Source organism: Notechis scutatus, chromosome 1, assembly GCF_049901735.1.
Source record: "Notechis scutatus isolate UNSWTSFEM ecotype Mainland chromosome 1, rNotScu1.2, whole genome shotgun sequence".
Taxonomy (NCBI): domain Eukaryota; kingdom Metazoa; phylum Chordata; class Lepidosauria; order Squamata; family Elapidae; genus Notechis; species Notechis scutatus.
The window spans coordinates 312,875,630-312,895,626 of NC_142009.1; the positions used below are offsets into that span (position 1 = coordinate 312,875,630).

Below are 19,997 nucleotides of genomic sequence, written 5' to 3' on the forward strand. Positions count from 1 at the left end.
TTCACGGGTTTGGCCTGGCCTATATATTCTATCATGCCTAGCATGCTGTGGGTTCCATCAATTAAACAATATCAATTGTTGGGATGCAGGAAATAGGCTTCTCTATCTTACTGCAGTCTGCTAGAACACCATTCAATCTGAAATTCATATGCTCACCTTCACCTGGCCTTTTTTAAGCAGACTTTTACAACCTGGCTCTATCCCAGGCCTCAGTTAGAATAAGTGGTTGATCTCTTCTGGAATATTTTAATTGATTAACTGACTTCTGCTTTCTCCAGACTTTCTTTGTGGCTTATGAATTAAATTTTTATTGGGGTTTTTTATTACAAATAAATAAATAGTAACTGCAAACAGAGCATGGAACAGTTAAAACTAAAATTCAAGAAAAATGTCAAGCACGTTTAAAAATGTTTTTAAAATGAGAAAAGACTAAAGAAAGAATTATTGGATGGTTCTTTTATTAATAAAATGTAGAGCTTCAAGTATGTTTTGATACCTGGATTTTGAACAACCTTTCTTCCAGTGACATCTCAGATTCTTCAGCACTCATCTCCAAGACAGGTTTTTTTAGAATTTCCACCCAGCAAAAAATGTTCCTGACAAGTTCTTCAAAATGCTTTCTTTCTACACAATACATCTCAGAAACTCCAAGGGTTTTCTGTACATGATTAACCAACCTCTTGTATTTACTGACAAACTGGGCAGATTCTAGAACTGCTTCATCATTGAAAAATCCTGAGTTTTTCAAATAATTTGCCCGGCAATCAAAAGAATCAAACCACTCCCTGTAAAAGAATAACGATTGTGTGAAATTTAATTATCATCATTATTCCCCATGTCATCATTTATTAAATAATATCAGAACTGGACAAATTGAGTCAATGATCAACCTTCATATAAGGCAACGTCATATCAACTTTTTTTTCCAATTGACCAAGACAGGATGATTCAACATTTAAAATCACATTCTTTGCATTCTTCTGTTTCATCACTGCATTCAATAGTCATTCTTTAAATAGGCAGCGATTGACAACTTGAACTCAAAATCATTATATTTACTCTATTGCCTATGTGGAAAAATATACATAAATTTGTGTTCAATTGTGAATACCAAATCTTTGAAAATACGTTTTAGACAGGAACATTTTCATTAGAAAACATGAGTATTCCACTGAAACTAGCTCTCAAGTGAGGAGCAGAGTTAAATGAGTTGCTATAGCTAAGACAAAATACCTTTGTTTGAGTAGAATTTGATAAAAATGTTCAAGTCCTATCTTCTCTTTTTGAACTTGTTTCCATTTTTCTTCCTGAGTCCTTAGCCACTTCTGCAGACTCTTAAAGTCCTTTTCAAGCCTTCAAAGAAATAAAATAAATACTTACAAGAAAATCCTGTTAAGCTGTAAAAAAAAAAACTAACCATGAACAGTGGCACTTAATGCTATACAGGAAATTAATTTTGAGTCTAGTTCAGCAAGCTTACCTATTAATACTTATTTACTTATTTAGTACTGTAGGAGGAGGAATACATCAATCTCAAAACATATTTTGGGAGGATTAGATTTAAAGTCCATCTAATCACTCTGGATCACAATATAGATGAGGCAAGCTAAGTTCATTTTGGCTTCTTACCTAGCAAACTGTTGAAGAAAGTAGTGAAGCTCCATTTTTCGTGCCTGACATTTGGAAATTATTCTTTTCAATTCCACTTCTTGGTCCCTCACCCAGTTATTCAACTGATGGACATTTGGTTTGGGCAAATAGTTTTTTACCTGGTTCACAATAGTCTTCACCTCATCAATATCACTGCCTTTGTCTTCAAAATTTAGGAAACTCTAAAAAAAAACCATAAAAGAGATTTATCCAAGATCAGCAATATCTTTTCATTGCTGCTGATGTTTGATATGTTTTATAGTTTTATCTATCTATCTATCTATCCATCCATCCATCTATCTATCCATAACTCACTCCTTGATTATTGCAATAAGTGACAATTTCTGAATAGATTATAACCAATTGATCCGCACCTACACAACTGATTTTTCATTCAACATTGATGCATGATTTTTCAATAGAACTAAGTACTCATTCACATTCCTCTTGGCATAGCCAAGAAAAACCATTAACATGTAATGGTGAGTAATCAATTAATCAAAGGCTTCTATCACAAAACATCCATCCATAGATGATGCTTTCATGTGGCTGTGCATGATCTAGCCTCCTTCCAATAGGTAACACTGCCCTGGATACATATATATCGGAAATGATTGGATTATTCTATGCTGCTCATAAAAAAGAATCCTTCATAGAAGAAAATTATTCCTCTGTTTCATGATTTACTATTCCAATCTTGATACACTTCAAGACTGAAATGAATACTGTCACCCATCTGAATCAAATATAACACAGTAGAAAAGACAATAAAAGATAATAAGTAAAAATAATCAACTCCTCAAATAGCACAAGGCAAAAACCACAAACTAGGCTCGACTAACATCCTGAACCTAAAACCCAAGAGAAGAGCCAGGTTTTAAGGCTCCTAAAAGGCCAACATAACTGACTCATTACTAAGTCAATTAATTAAATTTACATAAAATTAGTCAATGAAATTAGGTAATTAAAATATATGATTTGGGCCAGGGAGACTCAGTTTTAAAATCCCACTTATCCATAACAGCCAACTCATGAACTACCTTACAGTCATAGTTACCTTTCAATAGATAAAATTTTAAAGATAAAAAGACTATGTATTATTTGTCGGACAACTTTGGAGGAATGACAGATTAAAAATATAGCAAAAGGAAAGATAAAATTAGAAAAATGCATAACATACACTGATTTAAACCCCCCTTCTTTCTCTCAGATGGAAGTTGTACATTCTAAGAATGTATTTGCCTTCCACAGACTGCATCAAAAATTAAACTAGGTTATGTATCAGTCTATTGAAGTGTCAATGGTCTATTACAGAAGTAAGTTATGGTAAAATGTTTCTAGAACCATAGCTTTACCAGGATCATCAGATAGGGGCTGCAAAAATCTGGATAACTCAAGATAGTAGTGCAGAATTCAAATTTTCTAGATATTTTGATTGCCATTCATGGTTATTCAGAATTTGCAACCCAGATCGAGTAGCCAAGCCTTACATTGCTCTCCAAGGCGAATTTACTAAGAAGGAAATGCTATGAAACTTCTCGTTTCTCCACACTACATTTACATATCACAACTTTAATCTATTTAACTAATTCTGCTCTTTCGTATTCTAAAAGAACACACAATACAGAATGAATTGAATTGGCATCCTTCAGTCTCAAGAGACTATGGTATTGTACTATGAAACCGGTAACTGCCACTTCCCGTGTTGTTTCAATGCTGTACGCAAAGCTGGTGTGTCCTCTCCAGAGCACAAGGCCTCGGTACTTTAATATGGAAGATAAACTGCCACCCAAGCAGCAGATCCCCCCTCTCCATGTCACTGAAATAGTCTAATGGAACGGCAGAGCCAATACAATTAGTTCCAGCTGCGTTGCAGGAGTTACCAGAACGTGATTGTACAGAGTCACGAACTGCTTTCAGGACTCGGGCTCCGGATTTTACCTGGAGGTTGACTCCTGAAGCCTTTTCCAATAATAGATATAACCACAAGGCAGTGGAGGTTTGAAATCAGAGTTTCCCTTCTCCTAGAAGATGAATCTACCGTTTATCACATATAGAATATGTGAAACTAAAATGCACCCTCATTTTTAATGTGAGAAAAACAGGGCTAATTTATTTAAAATCTGAAGAATCATGAAGGAAAGTAGTCAACACAATTAGCAGTCTTATGCCTTACTATTAGTTGATGAATTTTCTTTTCTGCCATCTCTTTTGTTTCAGAGGAGTCAAAACACTCTTCCAGAGAGATCTGTACATTGCTGAACCAATCATCAAAACGCTTACACTGGTCTGTAGGAAGATGCAATTTAAAATATATATATAAAAAAAGATGAGTAGGATGAAGAGACAAAGGGCTTCATTATTTGAATCAAAGCAATTAGCTCTATCATTGTTGGGCTCCTCTTGGGCCTTGGATGAAAAGCCTTTACAAATTGAAGTATCAATCAGAAAAATTGAAAATCCTTCAATAAGAATTATTTTACACTGAAAAATAATTATAGGTATAGATATTTAAAGCAATTTGAAAAAGGAGGCAGTTTTCCCTCCACACAATTATATCTTTAAAATTAAGTTACAAATCGATATTACTATATGCTTACTATAGTAACTATATTTTAACTATATAAAAATTTGAAGTAGTTACTTCATGAATGTTTCTAAACAGTTTAAGTATCATATTCTGTTTCTTTCTGTGGCTCGAAAACACTTTTACATAAAGCAATTGTCAATTCAGACTATTTTCCCCAGTTAAAATTTGCTTTTAAAGAAAACAGAGACAGCTTAAAATTGGCAACTTAAGAAAAAATAATAACTTTTCACTCACAATTTAAGAGAGTTGTAAAGTGATCCTGAAATATTTGTTTTTTTGAATTAAATAAGTCAGTGATACTTGTCAGCAGCTTCTTTAACTCAATAACATCAGGGTTCAGATAGCCTGTCTCTTTCTGAAGCAATTTCACATGTTGTTTTTGATGAAGAATCTTCTGATGTATTTCCTAAATAAGAAAGGGAATATCATTTACGTGTTGTCAGAAAACCTATATGGAAATAATTTTGGTAAGCTAAGTCCTAGAAAGTCAAGGAAATCAGGAATATTAAGGATGACATTTGTTAGCATCTTTTAAAAGAACTTGCATCTTTTCCTGGGCTCATACAGAATCCAGGAAAACAGCATCCTGCCATAAATTATAAGGAAGGGGGAATGAACCAGTCAGCCATAAATTGCAAGGGAACCAGAATGAACCAGCCTCCAAGGACACCTGACCTGGGAACCAAATGTGAAACTGTAATGAGATGTGCCAAACATCCAAGCTGTTCCCAAAACATCCAAAAGGCATCCTATTGGTCACTGATGGATTGGTCAAGGGGGGAGGGCAAAGGAAAGGGGGGAAAGTATAACCTTTCTGTAGGAATATTCAGATCTAGCTTTACTTTTGCTGCAACCACTTAACTTTAGTTTCAATCTCAATTTCAAATTCAATCATTTCAGTCAAATGAAATCAAGGGTCTTTGTTTCCAAAATGTCTAAGTTGGGGCAGATCTGACACATTTTATTTAAAAATATGACAAAAGATATGATCTTTTACCAACAAGGAACCTACAAATATATAGTAACAATAAACCTTGGTTCACAGCTAAACTTAAGCAGCTACAAAGAGGAAGCCTACAGAAAAGGTGACAGAATGCTATACAACCAGGCCAGAAACATATTAACAAGAGAGATCAGAGCAGCAAAAAGAAGCTACTCAGAAAAGTTAAGGAATCAGTTCTCAACAAATGAACCAGCAAAGATGTGGAAAACTCTTAAAAACATCACTGGCTTCAGCAAACCTCCTTCCCAGGCAGAAGGAAATCAACAACTAGCAGATGACCTGAATGTGTTTTACTGCAGGTTTGAAAGGAAACTACAGCCACCTATCTCCACAACCTACATCTCAAACACACCAACAACAGCCAAGCCTCCTACAACTGGCCCCAACCCATTGGGTTCACAACCTCTGGTGATCACAGAAAAAGAAGTGCAAGATCTATTTCACAGACAAAAGCCAGGGCCAGACAAGATAACTCCTTCTTGCTTAAGTCTGTGCTGACCAATTGGCCCCCATCTTCACCCAAATCTTCAATAGATAACTAGAGATGTGCTATGTTCCTTCCTGCTTCAAGTGCTCTACCATCATCCCAGTGCCAAAGAAGCAATGGTGGTATTCAGCTGGTTTGCACCAGATCGGGTGAACTGGTAGGAAGAATTTGGCGCGGGTCGCCGAACCGGTAGTAAGTTCTGGCTGGCCACGCCCCCCCACCCGATTGCCCTCCCGCCTGATGCTCGCTCACCCCGCCCACCTGCCTGACATTTGCCTAAGGTATGTATTTCTTTTTTTCCCTCCCGATAATCAGCTGTGCATAGATCAGCTGTGCCGGGATTCCCCTTGCTGAGGCCCAGGAAGGCAAAAAATGGAGGGAGGAGCTCAGCCCCCCCTCCATGTTTTGCCTTCCAGAGCCCCAGAGGAGCCTTAGGGGAGCAAAAACGCCCCCCCCCCCCACAGAGGCTCCTCTGTGGCTAAGAAGCTCCCAAAAACGGGTGGGAGCTGCAAAAAAGCCATGCCCACCCAGTCACATGGCCACACCCACCAAGCCATGCCCACAGAACCGGTAGTAAAAGTTTTTGAATACCACCACTGCAAAGAAGCCCTCCATCAAGGAACTAAATGACTACAGACCAGTTGCTCTAATATCTGTGGTTATGAAAATCTTTGAAAGACTTGTGTTGTCCCATCTGAAAACCATCACGGATCCGCTGCAGTTTGCATACCATGCAGTTTGCATACCGAGCAAATAGATCGACAGATGATGCTGTTAACATGGTTCTGCATTACATCCTACAACACCTTGAATCTCCAAATACCTACGCGAGGGTCCTCTTTGTAGACTTCAGTTCAGCATTCAATACCATCATTCCAGACACTCTTCTAAGTAAATTAAACCAACTAGCAGTACCTGAACACATTTGTAAGTGGATCATAAGCTTCCTAACAGACAGGAAGCAGCAGGTGAAGCTAGGTGGAATCACATCCGATAGCTGTACAATCAGTACAGGGGTCCCCCAAGGCTGTGTGCTTCCCTACTTCTCTTCTCCCTATATGCCAATGACTGCATCTCAAACGATCCATCTGTTAAAATACTGAAGTTTTCTGATGACACAACAGTGATTGGTCTCATTCGAGACAGCGAAGAATCTGCATACAGACAGGAGGTTATATAACAAGCCTCGTGGTGTAACTGGAACAATCTGGAACTGAATACACTCAAAACCATAGAAATGGTGGTAGACTTTAGAAGAAACCCTCCCATACTACCACCTCTTACAATACTAGACAACATAGTATCAACAGTAGAGACTTTCAAATTTCTAGGTTCTAGTATATCACATGACCTAAAATGGACACCTAACATCAAAAACGTCATCAAAAAAGCACAACAAAGAATGTTCTTTCTGCGCCAACTCAGAAAGCTCAAACTGCCCAAGGAGCTGCTGATTCAGTTCTACAGAGGAATCTGCACCTTTATAACTGTCTGGTTTGGTTCTGCAACCCAACAGGACAGACACAGAGTTCAGAGGGTAATTAGGACTGCAGAAAAAACAATTACTACCCACCTGCCTTCAATCGAGGACCTGTATACTGCACGAGCCAAAAAGAGGGCTGTGAAAATATTTACAGATTCCTCACATCCCGGATATAAACTGTTTCAACTCCTTCCCTCAAAACGATGCTATAGAGCATTGCACACCAGAACTAGACACAAAGACAGTTTTTTCCCGAAAGCCATCACTCTGCTAAACAAATAACTCCCTCAACCCTGTTCAACTATTACAAAGTCTGCACTACTATTACTGTTAATCTTGTCATCACTCCTTACCACCCATCCCTTCCCACTTGTGACTGTAGGACTGTAACTCTGTCGCTTGTATAATTACGATTTATATTGACTGTTTCCTAGTATGATTTGATTGCTTATTGCACCCTATGACTATCATTAAGTGTCGCACCTTATGATTTTCGACTCTTGAATGTATCTTTTCTTTTATGTATACTGAGAGTATTTACACCAAGACAAATTCCTTGTGTGTCCAGTCACACTTGGCCAATAAAGTATTTTATCTATCTATCTATCATCTATCCATCTATCTATCTATCTATCTATCTATCTATCTATCTATCTATCTATCTATCTATCTCCACAGGCTCTGCATCACTCCTTTCCCTACTGAATTTAAAACTCTGCATAGTTATAAATAATAGCAATCATATAAATATACAATTACCAATGTCCAAATGTAATAATTTGGCAATGCTGACAGAAGTAAATGTGATTGGATTTTGTTTTTAATAAGTTTTTGAAATTTGTACCTCAGGTTATATTATGTTATGTTCACATATATTGCAAACAAAAGCTTGCTGAATAAGTTACAATAACCCAACTATGACATAACACTATTCAAAAATCACATTAGGGCTTAATATTTATGTGTGAATCTTGTCCAAGTATAACTAGATTGTGCTAAACCTATGTACACTGGTTTTTTTTTTACTTATATGTCCATCCATTATGGTTTAATATTTTGTACAAACTCTCTGAATCCTGGTTCATATTAATCATGGTTGAGACTGACATTGACATAATTTTTAACTACTGTGAAAGGCAGCAGGAGAATGGAATATGGGAAATTCACATGGAAGAGAGTGATGGAGCTCCTAATTTTCTGATCCCGCTCAAAGTCCTGTGATATCTGAACCAACCATTGAAATTCCATCATTATGTCATTGTAAGAGCAGTTCGAAGTATTATCTTCAGGTGGAATATCATCCACCTTGTCAAACAAACTAAAGATGCTTCTTTATGCTGTTGTACATGTCTGAAGTACCTCCAATTTTGTAAAAATCTCCAAGGTATCAGAGGGAGATAAAGCTTCCAGAAGCGATTCTGTCATTCCGATTTGAGTCTTGGCAAGATCAAGGTCTCCTTTCAGCTCTGTTGTACTGCCCTTGAGTTCTATAGGTTCTGACTTATTTGGTAAACGCTTTCTTATTAGCTCCATTTTGTTCAAAAGAGAAGATTTAATAACCTGAAAAGGAGAAAACCAGATGCCAACTTAGTTTAGTTTAGTTTAGTTTATTGTCATTGCACCTCATACAACGAAATCAATCACCTTCAGTGCACATCATGACTGTGAAAATAAACACAAACACACACCCTTCACACTCCACACATTGAATTGAAAACCCCCAACACCGTACCAGCACTGCACTATACAGTGGAATTCAACAGAGCTACTGTCTTGGGATATAAGTTCTCATTGACTATTTTAGTACACATTTGGGAGAAATATTGCTATACGTATCTGCCTTTAAATTACAATTTCCTTCTTTTTTTGCAGGAATTGATAAATACATCTCATATTTTAGGTATACCCAAAATTTATTTAAAAGGTTGAAACTAGTTGTTACTGAAAAAGGCATTCCATGTTCATAGCTAGTAACAATGTCTTCATGATAACATTACAGTGTAAATTTCCTTCACTCCAACACAAAATCTTATCATTTAGTGAGTTTTGTTTCAGAGAATTAAATCAAGAAAACCAGTTGTAATTAACAAATGAAGGCAAATACATGTGTCCCAGGATAATATTGCAGGATCCAGTCTGGGTCGGTCACCAGGACCAGAGGTTTTGTCTTCCAAGCTTTCGACTCATGCTGGAACCTGTCTTCAGAGAACTGTGTTGTAATTAAGTTTGTTTTCATAATAATATGTTTGGAAACATGTTGTATCATAACCTAGCATTCAAATGAGATGTTGACCAACTACATCACAACTAATTAGGGACAACAATCACTGCCAGAAGCAACAATATATGTGCTTCAGGACAGAATATTTCTTCCTTCAGAAAAATCATTTCTACTATGCACTACCACTCTTATTCAAATAATTTCCCTGTAACTTCGGTAGAATATTTCTATCATTTTCTTGAGAACGTCACTGAAAATATTTCCCTTCTTTCATGGCCTGCAAAGGATGTTGTAAAAGTTGTGCAAATGTTTTGTTGCAGTCCTCCCTCCCCAGAATGTTAAATTTAGGTGCTAAGTATCTTTATTAGTGTTATACTCTTTCGTGACATGCAACACAGAGAGGATGATGAGAAGTTTCCCCTTCTACACAGATACTCAAATATTTATGAGGAAGGCACTTTCCAAACACACACAGATGTACATACTGATGCACAAGCACACTTATAGGTTTTCATGATTTCAGGCACTTCTGGCAAGGCAAGTTTCCAGAAATTTCCATTTCTTAAGAGTGGACACAGATGTCCCAATCCTTTTAATCTCAATTGAGATGACTAAGAGGAAAAAAAATAGGTGAATTAGAGCTACTGCATCTCACTGTTAAAACCATTAGATGCGACCATTTTCAGCCTAGCTAATTACTGACCAACTCAATCTTTGTCCCTTGAAGTTAAACAGCAAGGAATGGGGTCTTCTTGGGGTTTTCTTCCTATAGTCATCTAGAGAGAACTAGACCTTCTTATGAGTGAAAGGGGAAAAAAGAACCTTCTTCATAGGACTCAAGGAGAAACATAATACATCTTGACCTCTAGATGTAATGAACAATCAGATAGCACCCGTTTGTATCTTAGTGGTTGTAATCTGGTAACATAGCTCAGAAACTGGCACCAAAGATTCGGTTACTTCCAAAATATCACAGCACTTTGAGTCAATATCAGATAGTCAGCTTGAAGAAAAGTAACAGAATAGAAGACATTTGCCTTCTTTCATCTTCTCCTACATACTTGGTCGAGGAGAGGAAACTAAGAGATGTGATATTGAATATTAGCTGAAGTAGTAATTACCCTGCACTGTCCAATTAAAGCAGTGGGTCAGACCTGATGGCAAAAGAGACCTTTACAATTGTGTTTTATTTTCATTATTGCAAGGCAATACGAAGGCATAGAAAATCTTTTTTGGACAACAAAGATAGGCAGGCCTATTATATCAACCACAATCATAATTCTTGTTATTCCTCCTCTTTCACCTGTAGTTCAAGTGGGGGTTCACTGCTGTTAAGAAGATCCTGAATTTCATCCACCTGTGTATCAAATTTCTCTAACTCTTTTTCTTGGAACAGGACATCGGCCTGAGAAGATACAGAAAACAGATTATGTACAAACTATCCAATTGTAAATTTTATTTTACCAGTTAGTATTGAGTAGAAGTCATAATCCGCTGCCCTTGAAGATCGCTAGGAAGCAGCAACTGGGCCAAAATGCAATGGCATAAGCAGTTATGAACAAATTCAGAATACCCATGTAACCCCTCTAGACTGATTACCAGTGATGATTACCTCCTATAAAGCTAATGTAGGTAATACTGAACAATATAAGGGAGTGATTTGACTGAAAATAAAAGAGCTTTCTCATGACAGACACATTATTTGCAATGGATTCCTATTCCTTTCTAGAACAGGCTGCATCTTAACATAAGAATGGTAAGGGTTTTGAAGATCTCATATTAAATTTTGTTCAAAATCTACTATCATTTTGATTAAAATTCCCTTTTCATGATAAAAATAGCTTTTTAAATGTATCTTTTTCATATCTGCATCTCATAAAGGTATTTTATGAATGAATCTATCATTGCATTCAAGCAGAGGAGAAGAAAGCCAGTATATTACATGGGATGTATATAAAAGAAGCATCCCGAAGGCAGTGTTTGTGGTGATCAATAAGTAAATGAAAAAATGGCAGAAATGCTGGCACTATGGAAGAGAGAACAAGGAGGAAGAAAAAAAGATCAGAATTTTATATCTTGAATCAGAGCATGACAGCATTGTCCCATTATTCATCTAGTTTAGAAAAAGTTGCCTGCAATTACAGAATAACAAATAATCCCTATCAACCATACCTCCAATTCTTCCAATTTCTTTTCAGTCACATTCCCATCTTCTAAGTTCTTCTGCACTTCATCTGACCATTCGTCAATCAAACTGGATAAGTCAAGAAGCTTGTCCCATAAAGCCAGAGCTCTTTCCAGGTTTTCACAATAGCTTTCAGTCCGCTCATTGATCTGGAAGAGGGAATTATGTTTTCCCCCAAAAAAGAAAGAAACAGAACATAAAGCTTTCTAATCAAGTAAGAACATGAAGAGAGGCAAGGTAAAATGAAGCCAGACACAGAAACAAATAAGGGGAGGGAAGTAATCCAACATTCCCATGGGATACAGCCAATTTCTTGCTAAATATGGCTTTAAATATTATCATATCAAAGATCACAATAGCTCTCCAGACTCTAGAAACAGGTTTGGCAAGGTGGCTTGGTTTATTAGATGGAATCTTCTTCCAATAATGTGTCCTAACTGGTTTTAGTTAGGAACTGCCTGGGCATATTCATTCAGCAGTCAATATTCTTCTCTATCTTTTTAAAGCATTGAAGTAAGACATTCTTAATATCTGCACTCATAGAAAAACTCCTGGGAGCGCTAAGCAATATAAACAGCACGACATAATATTGCTTGTTTGTTTACATCTTTGAGAATTATCTTCAACAAGAATTTCCTTGTGGTACCCAATAAAAATATGCATTTCTTTGAGTCCCATTTTGTATTAAACATGCTCCAATTATAACTCAAATTTCCCTCCTTTTGGGTTCTTCATCATGCTAAATTTAATTTAATTGACTTTGAATAATATTTGGAAGTCAAAATTAATTATTACAATGAATGATAATTTGGAAAATCCTTATAGTTAGTTTATATAACATACATCCAGCCATCGGTCCACAATAGCATTAGCCTCATTCTCAAATGGGGGCTCCTCAAAACTCTTCATTTTGTTCACTTGAGACTGAAGATTTTTGCACATTTGGTTTAATCTATCAACATCTTCAGAGTAACTGTTAAATTCCTCCTTTGCCATGTTAACCTATGAAAAGATGAGAAAATCCATTTAAGAACAAATCTGTTGCATTTGTGGGAAATTCTAAAGAGTAAGAAACTTATCAAAATGGAAAAGGAGAGAGAATGCATTGCCTTTGATTTTCAATATTTATATTCGTTTCAGCATAAAACAAGAATGAGGAAAAAAAGTCATGGAGCTGTGCTTTAATATGAATTTTCCAAGTTTTAAAAAATTCAATTATTTTTTAACAAGAATTAAGTCTATTCAAATATTTTAAATCTTCTGCAATATTCTGCTTTGCTTTTATGCAAATGCACTCATTAACTTGCACAATAGCAATATCTCAGGTTAATTTGTTTATTCATCTTCTTTTCAAATATATGGACTTGCAATTCTCCTCTCATACATTTTCCATATACTGTTCATATAATATTGAATTATACTGTCAAAACTATGTTGAGAACAGGATTATTGATGGCAAATCAAACCTCAAATATTTTGTTCTACATAATAGGGATCCCCAACCCCCGGTCCATGACCGGCACCAGTCAGCGGTATGCCAGTAACTGGGCTCTGCAAACAAGTGAAACTCCATCCATGGGATGAAGGCAGCACATGAAACCACACTCCCTCCAGTCCACAAAAAAAAACTCTCACCGCAGAACCGATACCTGGTGCCCAAAAGTTTGGGGACTTTTGCTATATAAAATAGTAAACACTGTTTTTCAGGTAATGCAATATTTCCTTCGATAACTACAGTTGTTTCCCAAAATAAATCACCCATTTTAATTTATAGAATTGTGTCACCAAATCTGCGTCTCTGAAACTTGCAAAATGTCATTTTTATTTTCCACTTTGGGCTTCCGAAGTGGCTCTTTTATGCCCCCAAAACACATAAACACAGGCAGTGGATCATTGACCTTTACTACTTGGCAATTATAAAGCTTTTGTTAATGACAGCTTTGTTCCCTGTCAGACAATACTCTGTTTTTAGTACATCCAGCTAGACAATGAGAAAAAAGGACAAAGGTTTTGAAGCAACAGATGATAGACAACTGGTCCTCTTATTCTCCTAACAGAAAAAAATAAGCATGAAACTCTGCATACTTTTTTTGGGGGGGGGGGAGAATTCTGACCAATTTCTTTCCTTAGAAATGTCAATACAGAATTGAGCCAGATAAGGAACGACATGGCAGACCTGTGTGCCAATACCCTTTAAAAAAAGGCTAAAAAAAAAGCTAAGGACCCTCTCTTTGCACCTGTGAATTAATAAACTGGAAATATTGCACTTGATGTGTGAGAGAATGCTCATGGCATTGTTGAATCCAAATAAAACAACCTTGGCAGAAAGGAAAGATATATCACACATAAGTATTTGGATTCTGACTCTTATTATTAATTACATTATACATAAGTTGGGGAGAATCCTAAAAGACCAGGAATGATAAATCTTTAGGCCTTTATTTAAGTAACAGACACAGAAAGAGATGTCAAGATTCTTCTGAAATGGAATGACCCATTTCAAGTCCTCTTTGAGGTGAAGTTAAATTTTCAAGGAAGGTAATGTAACAAAAATGTATTATTGAATTCTGAATCATCTCTTTTCTTTATATTGGGGTGTCAAACTCATGTCGTCACAGCAGCATCACATGACGTATCAGGACTTTTTCCCCCTTTGCTAAACCAGGCATGGGTGTGGCCAGCATGTGACGCATCCGGCCCATGGGCTTGGAGATTGACAGCCCTGCTTTATATATTTAGTTAACGTTGACATTGTTGCCTATTGATAAACTTTGCTTCCCATTCAAGCATGGAAATATTGACATACTCAAATATCCTAAACAAGTAGTCCTCACTTTACAACAGTTCATTTAGTGACTGTTTGAAGTTACAATGGCACTGAAAAAAGTGACTTATGACCATTGCAGCATCCCCATGAATCATGTGAACTTTTGCGACCTTCTGACATGCAAAGTCAATGGGAAAGCCAGATTCACTTAACAACTGTGTTACTAACTTAATAACTGTGGTGATCCACTGAACAAGCAAAGTCATAAAATAAGGCAAAATCCACTGAACAAAGTCTCACTTAGCAAAGGAAATTTTGGACTCAATTGAGGTAATAAGTTAAGGGCTACCTCTATTAACATCTTGTTTCAGAGGTATATTTCATGATTTATGGAAAGTTGGGTATCTGTGAGCAATTCTTCTATTCTACAGTAAGCACTTTCCATCAAACTTATCTGTATCTTAATCCACAGGGAACTTTGCCTATAGACATGGTAACAGCTAAAAAATCTCAACACTTGCAGGATGAGGCCTGGAAGAAGCCCAAAAATTGTTGGCTTGGGATTTTTGTCTCCTATCTCCCCATGAAGTGTTGATGGCAACACTGTATACAGGTGGAGTTTCTCCAATGAATCACTGCTAAGAAGACGGTGTTCCATAGCAGAGAAGATTTGTTTTCCGATTGCATCTACAGCAGATGCAATTGGCACTTAATAGGTATTAGCCAAAGGGCACCAAACAATGCATCTCTGGACTGTAATCTGCATGGATTCGTAATTCCCATTTCATTAGAACATGCTATACACACTCCTAGAGTAGGATTATTAGGATTTTATCATTATTCAATATGAATCTGTAAGTTACTAGCTGCACTGGATAGGCAGCAACAGACCAAAAAGTAAGGCACAGTTTCAGCCTATCAAACATAATGTTCTTGAGCCAGACACTGGCAGCTCAAATTGAGGATAACACTCTGAACTGAGGACGTTATAGAGTTTCATGACTAGGGATTAGACCTTTGTGTCAATTGATGATATACAGTGGTGGGATTCAATTTTTTTTACTACCAGTTCTGTGGGCATGGCTTGGTGGATGTGGCAGGGGAAGGATACTGTAAAACCTCCAGTCAGAGGTGGTATTTGCCGGTTCTCCAAACAACTCAAAATTTCCACTACCAGTTGTCCAGAACTGGTCAGAACCTGCTGAATACCACCTCTGATGATATACCTAAAGCAGTATATAACTGATGATGCACTTAAAACATTACAGCTGTGTTTTAATGCAGTATCAGCATTGAATCGAATTGATCGATCTGATCTTCTGCAATAGTTTGAATTCAATTTATGGAATGCAAATTAAAAAACCCTTTTCCAACAGTGACCACAGCATTATTGACTTTTATCTCAACATACGTCCACACAAAAATCAACACAACAATGTGATCCCCAATTATAACTTCAAAAAAGGCAGCTATGATCTTACAGACAACGATCTCTCATCCCTTGATTGGCAATTTCTATTCACTAGATGCAATACTGTTGAAGACCATTACAACATATTTTCACTTGAAGTCAAACAAGTCATCAAGCTATATGTACCAATAACAACTCCAAAAATAAGAAAAAAACAGATTACCCATAACAATAAGGAAGCTTCAATCCAAAAAGAGATCACTTTGGCGGAAAAACAAATCTGGTCACTTTGCCAACTTCAAAAGTCGGTGCAAAAATTTATGCCACCAGATAAAGACTGAATGCACCAATTATCACATTAAACAAGAGGAAAACCTCCTACGCACCAATTCCACCTGCACTTTCTACAGTTTTGTAAACAACAAACTAAAAGACTCAATGTCCATACCACCCCTGAAAGGACCTAATGGTAAAGACTGCAACGATGACACTATTAAAGCCAACATTCTTTGGCTCAGTATTTGTAAACAGCAATGGATCATGCCCAGTATTTCCTAGTCGAACCACAGACAACTACAATGATCTAATACTTATCAGTTTTACAGAAGATAATGTTGAAAAAGCACTATGCAATCTAAAACCATCTCTATTTATTGGACCAGATGGAATATGTGCCTACTTCTTAAAAAAGCTACCCACTGCGATAACCAAACCTCTAAGCATAATCTTTGAAAAATCTTTCAGGACCAGCTCCTTGCCAAAACTATGGTCACAAGCCACGGTCATGCCCATCTTCAAAAAATCTTCAAAAAGGGAGATCCCAGCCTAGTTGAAAATTACAGACCAATCTCTTTATGCTGCGTCACCTGTAAAGTCATGGAATCAATTATTAACCAATCCATCATCCTCCACTTACAAACAAACTACCTACTCTCTAATAAACAATTTGGTTTCAGGAAAAAGCTATCATGTAATCTGCAACTCTTACACTGCAAAAACATATGGACTACACAACTCAATCAGGGCAAAGCAATAGACGCAATCTACATAGACTTCTGTAAAGCCTTTGATTCAGTGGTACACAACAAACTACTCCTGAAACTAAAATCTTACTGTATCTCAGGACACCTGCATAACTGGATAGAAGCATTCCTGTCAAACAGACAACAAATGGTCAAAATTGGGAGCGTTCTATCAAATTCTGTACCTGTCAACAGTGGTGTCCCCCAAGGCAGTGTTCTAGGACCAACTCTTTTCATACTCTACGTAAATGACCTCTGTGATCATATCAAGAGCAACTGTGTTCTCTTCGCTGATGATGTACAGCTATTCAACATCACAGACAATACTGGTACCCTTCAAAAAGACCTTGACTATGTATCAGAATGGTCAAACAAATGGCAACTTCAAATCTCAACAAATAAATCCTCTGTCCTACATATTGGCAAAAAAAAAATCAGAAAATAAAATACAGGCTGAATAGTCAAGACATTGTTGATGATCCAAACTCTGTCAAGGATCTTGGAGTACTCATCTCAAATGATCTAAGTGCTAGAGCCCATTGTAACTACATAGCCAAAAAGGCATTAAGAGTTGTTAACCTAATCCTACGTAGCTTTTTCTCTGGTAATATCACACTAATAACTAGAGCATACAAAACATTTGCTAGACCAATACTTGAATACAGCTCATCAGTCTGGAACCCACATTATGTATCTGATATTAACACAGTTAACACAAGAAGAGTTCTCCACTCCTCTACTCGTTGCAGAATACCTTATGCCACCAGACTCGAAATTCTAGACCTAGAAAAGCTAGAACTACGCCACCTTCAGTCCGATCTAAGTAAAGTATATTGTATATAAAATCATACATAGCAATGTCCTACCTGTCAATGAATACTTCAGCTTCAACCATAACAACACAAGAGCAAACAATAGATACAAACTCAAGGTTAATCGCACCAAACTTGATTGCAGGAAATACGACTTCAGCAACAGAGTGGTCAATGTCTGGAATACTCTACCTGACTCTGTGGTTTCTTCCCCAAACCCCAAAAACTTTAACCATAGACTTTCTCCTATTGACCTCACCCCTTTCCTAAGAGGTCTGTAGGGGGCGTGCATAAGCGCACCAACATGCCTACCGTCCCTGTCCTATTGTTTCTTTTATTTTTCTTATATGTATCCATGTATTCATAACTATGTTTTTACTTATACCTATTATCTTGTAAGCAATTGACAAACCAAATAAATAAATAAGAAGGAGGAAAAAATACTTATGACTAATTTCTAGGTCTTTGTTTAAAGACTTCCAGTTGTCAATGCATTATGTCCCATGCCCATCACTGAATGCTACAGGGCATTGATCGTTTGCAGAGAACCAAGGAAATGGTTTCATATGTAGAAAAATTCCCTAAACCTTCACCTTAGCAATTATCTTCTGCAGGTTTTCTTTTCCCATGTAAGAAACTTGCTGTGATAGGGCATTTTCTTGCTTCAGAATAATGCTAGTCAAACAGGTTTTGCAGCTTTGATATTGCTTCAAGAGTTCCATTGTGCTTTTACAGTACTCACGCCTATAGAAGGGAACAAAGCCAAAAGAAAATTGAAGACATTTATACACCTGTCTAAAATTAGAAAACCTTATTTTTCAATGATTATGAACATGTCATGGAATCCAGTATGCCCATTCAACTCCAAAGTAACTAAGCTTTCACAAAAAGGAGGAAAAGAATTAGTAGACTTTAGGACAGACTAGGGATTAAATGCAGGAATATTCTTTCATAGTTTCATATACCATCTTAGAGGAAAATTAAAATTAGAATCATACTACATAAGGAGAGGAGTTTAACTTATTTTCAGTTTTGCATCGCCCACTCCTAAGCTGCTGTTCTAGTTATAATAGATGTCTATGACAATTGGCATCAGTTTATTATGAAGATAACTGACCACGTAAAGAGAAAAAGAGACTATGTCTCCCACAATTGGGACTAGCAACTTGGTCATTATGCAAGGCAGTTGTTAAATGAACACACAACTGTACTTATGATCTTATTTCAGCTTACAGGTCTGTAAAAATCCTAAAGGCAAGAATAGATTACAAAGTGTTTTTTTCATCACAGTTGTAACTGCAAATGGTTACTAAACAAGGCAGTCACTAAATGAGGACTACCTGTATACATCACTGGCAGCATAATGCCTACATTGTATGTATTGATCAAATTTTTAAAGCTGCTCATCTTTCTAAAAGTGACTCTGAACAACATACAACAATCAAATAAAACCATAAATATGAAAACAACACATAAAAATATAACAGTCCATATTTAAAATAAATATTATAAAAACAAATATACAAAGTGAGCAAGGAGACGATAAGAATGGCCATTTCAGAATATCGAAGTAGGAGATCCCTTCTTGGACTCTTTCACTTAGAATGCTAGGAGGAGGAGTTTTCATTCTTTCATAGTGAAAATTTTTAATTCTCTGACATTCTACTTTCTTACCAACATAGAGAGTTTCTTACACAAACTAAAATTCAGTCATGTAGTGCAGGGGTGGGCAAACTACGGCCCGCGGGCCACATCCGGCCTGTTGGTCTGTCCAATCCGGCCCGCCCTGAAAAAAAATCGCTGGGGTGGCGTATTGCCCTGTGCCGCATGGCCCCCAAAGCTGCAAAACAGTGCGGAGCGCTCTCGGGGTAGGAAAGAAAAGAACTTTGCAAAGGCCTCGGCTGGGAGTTCGAAATCACCTTCGAGTGCGACCTCTCCGAAGGTGAGTCCCCGCCGATCCCCCTTTTTTTCCGGGCTGGAGCATCTTCCCGCTGAGGAGCGGGAAGGGTTCCGCCCGGCGGGCGGGCTGCTTAAACTTTGCTCGGGCGGCACTTTAAAAGCCTGCTCCCAGCACCCGAGCAACTTCCCAGCAACTTTCGGCTTCCTTTTAACTCGCGGGCGCCGTGCCTGGCCCCGAGCCGTGTGGCGGAGGGGAAGCCCGTGAGCGGGCGAGCTGCTTGGAGGAGGCAACCCGGCGGTGCTCCGGCAGCAGCAACAGGCAGTTCCGCCCGGGCTCCGCTCAGGTGTCTGGCTGGGGCAGCCGCAGCCGCAGCTCCGCGCGGCTCCAGTCCCGCGTTGCCTTGGGAAGGAAAAGGCAAAACCAGGAGCCGCTGAGCCTGAGCCTCCGGTGCCGCTGCTCCCGTTGC

General features: G+C 37.6%; 1 protein-coding gene across 12 annotated transcripts in view; it reads right to left on the bottom strand.

The window, feature by feature from the left end:
* Nucleotides 1-19,997, bottom strand: part of SYNE2 (spectrin repeat containing nuclear envelope protein 2) — a 238,090-nt gene that overhangs the window by 148,711 nt on the left and 69,382 nt on the right. For all 12 annotated transcript variants that reach the window (XM_087952300.1, XM_087952299.1, XM_087952298.1 and 9 more), the window contains 10 exons: nucleotides 18,225-18,375; nucleotides 12,463-12,621; nucleotides 11,607-11,768; nucleotides 10,738-10,839; nucleotides 8,573-8,773; nucleotides 4,475-4,646; nucleotides 3,827-3,939; nucleotides 1,630-1,832; nucleotides 1,234-1,353; nucleotides 497-785 (listed from right to left, as the gene is read on the bottom strand). In XM_087952300.1, the coding sequence (XP_087808426.1) occupies nucleotides 497-785; nucleotides 1,234-1,353; nucleotides 1,630-1,832; nucleotides 3,827-3,939; nucleotides 4,475-4,646; nucleotides 8,573-8,773; nucleotides 10,738-10,839; nucleotides 11,607-11,768; nucleotides 12,463-12,621; nucleotides 18,225-18,375 (1,672 nt within the window). The remainder of the gene's footprint in view (nucleotides 1-496; nucleotides 786-1,233; nucleotides 1,354-1,629; nucleotides 1,833-3,826; nucleotides 3,940-4,474; nucleotides 4,647-8,572; nucleotides 8,774-10,737; nucleotides 10,840-11,606; nucleotides 11,769-12,462; nucleotides 12,622-18,224; nucleotides 18,376-19,997) is intronic.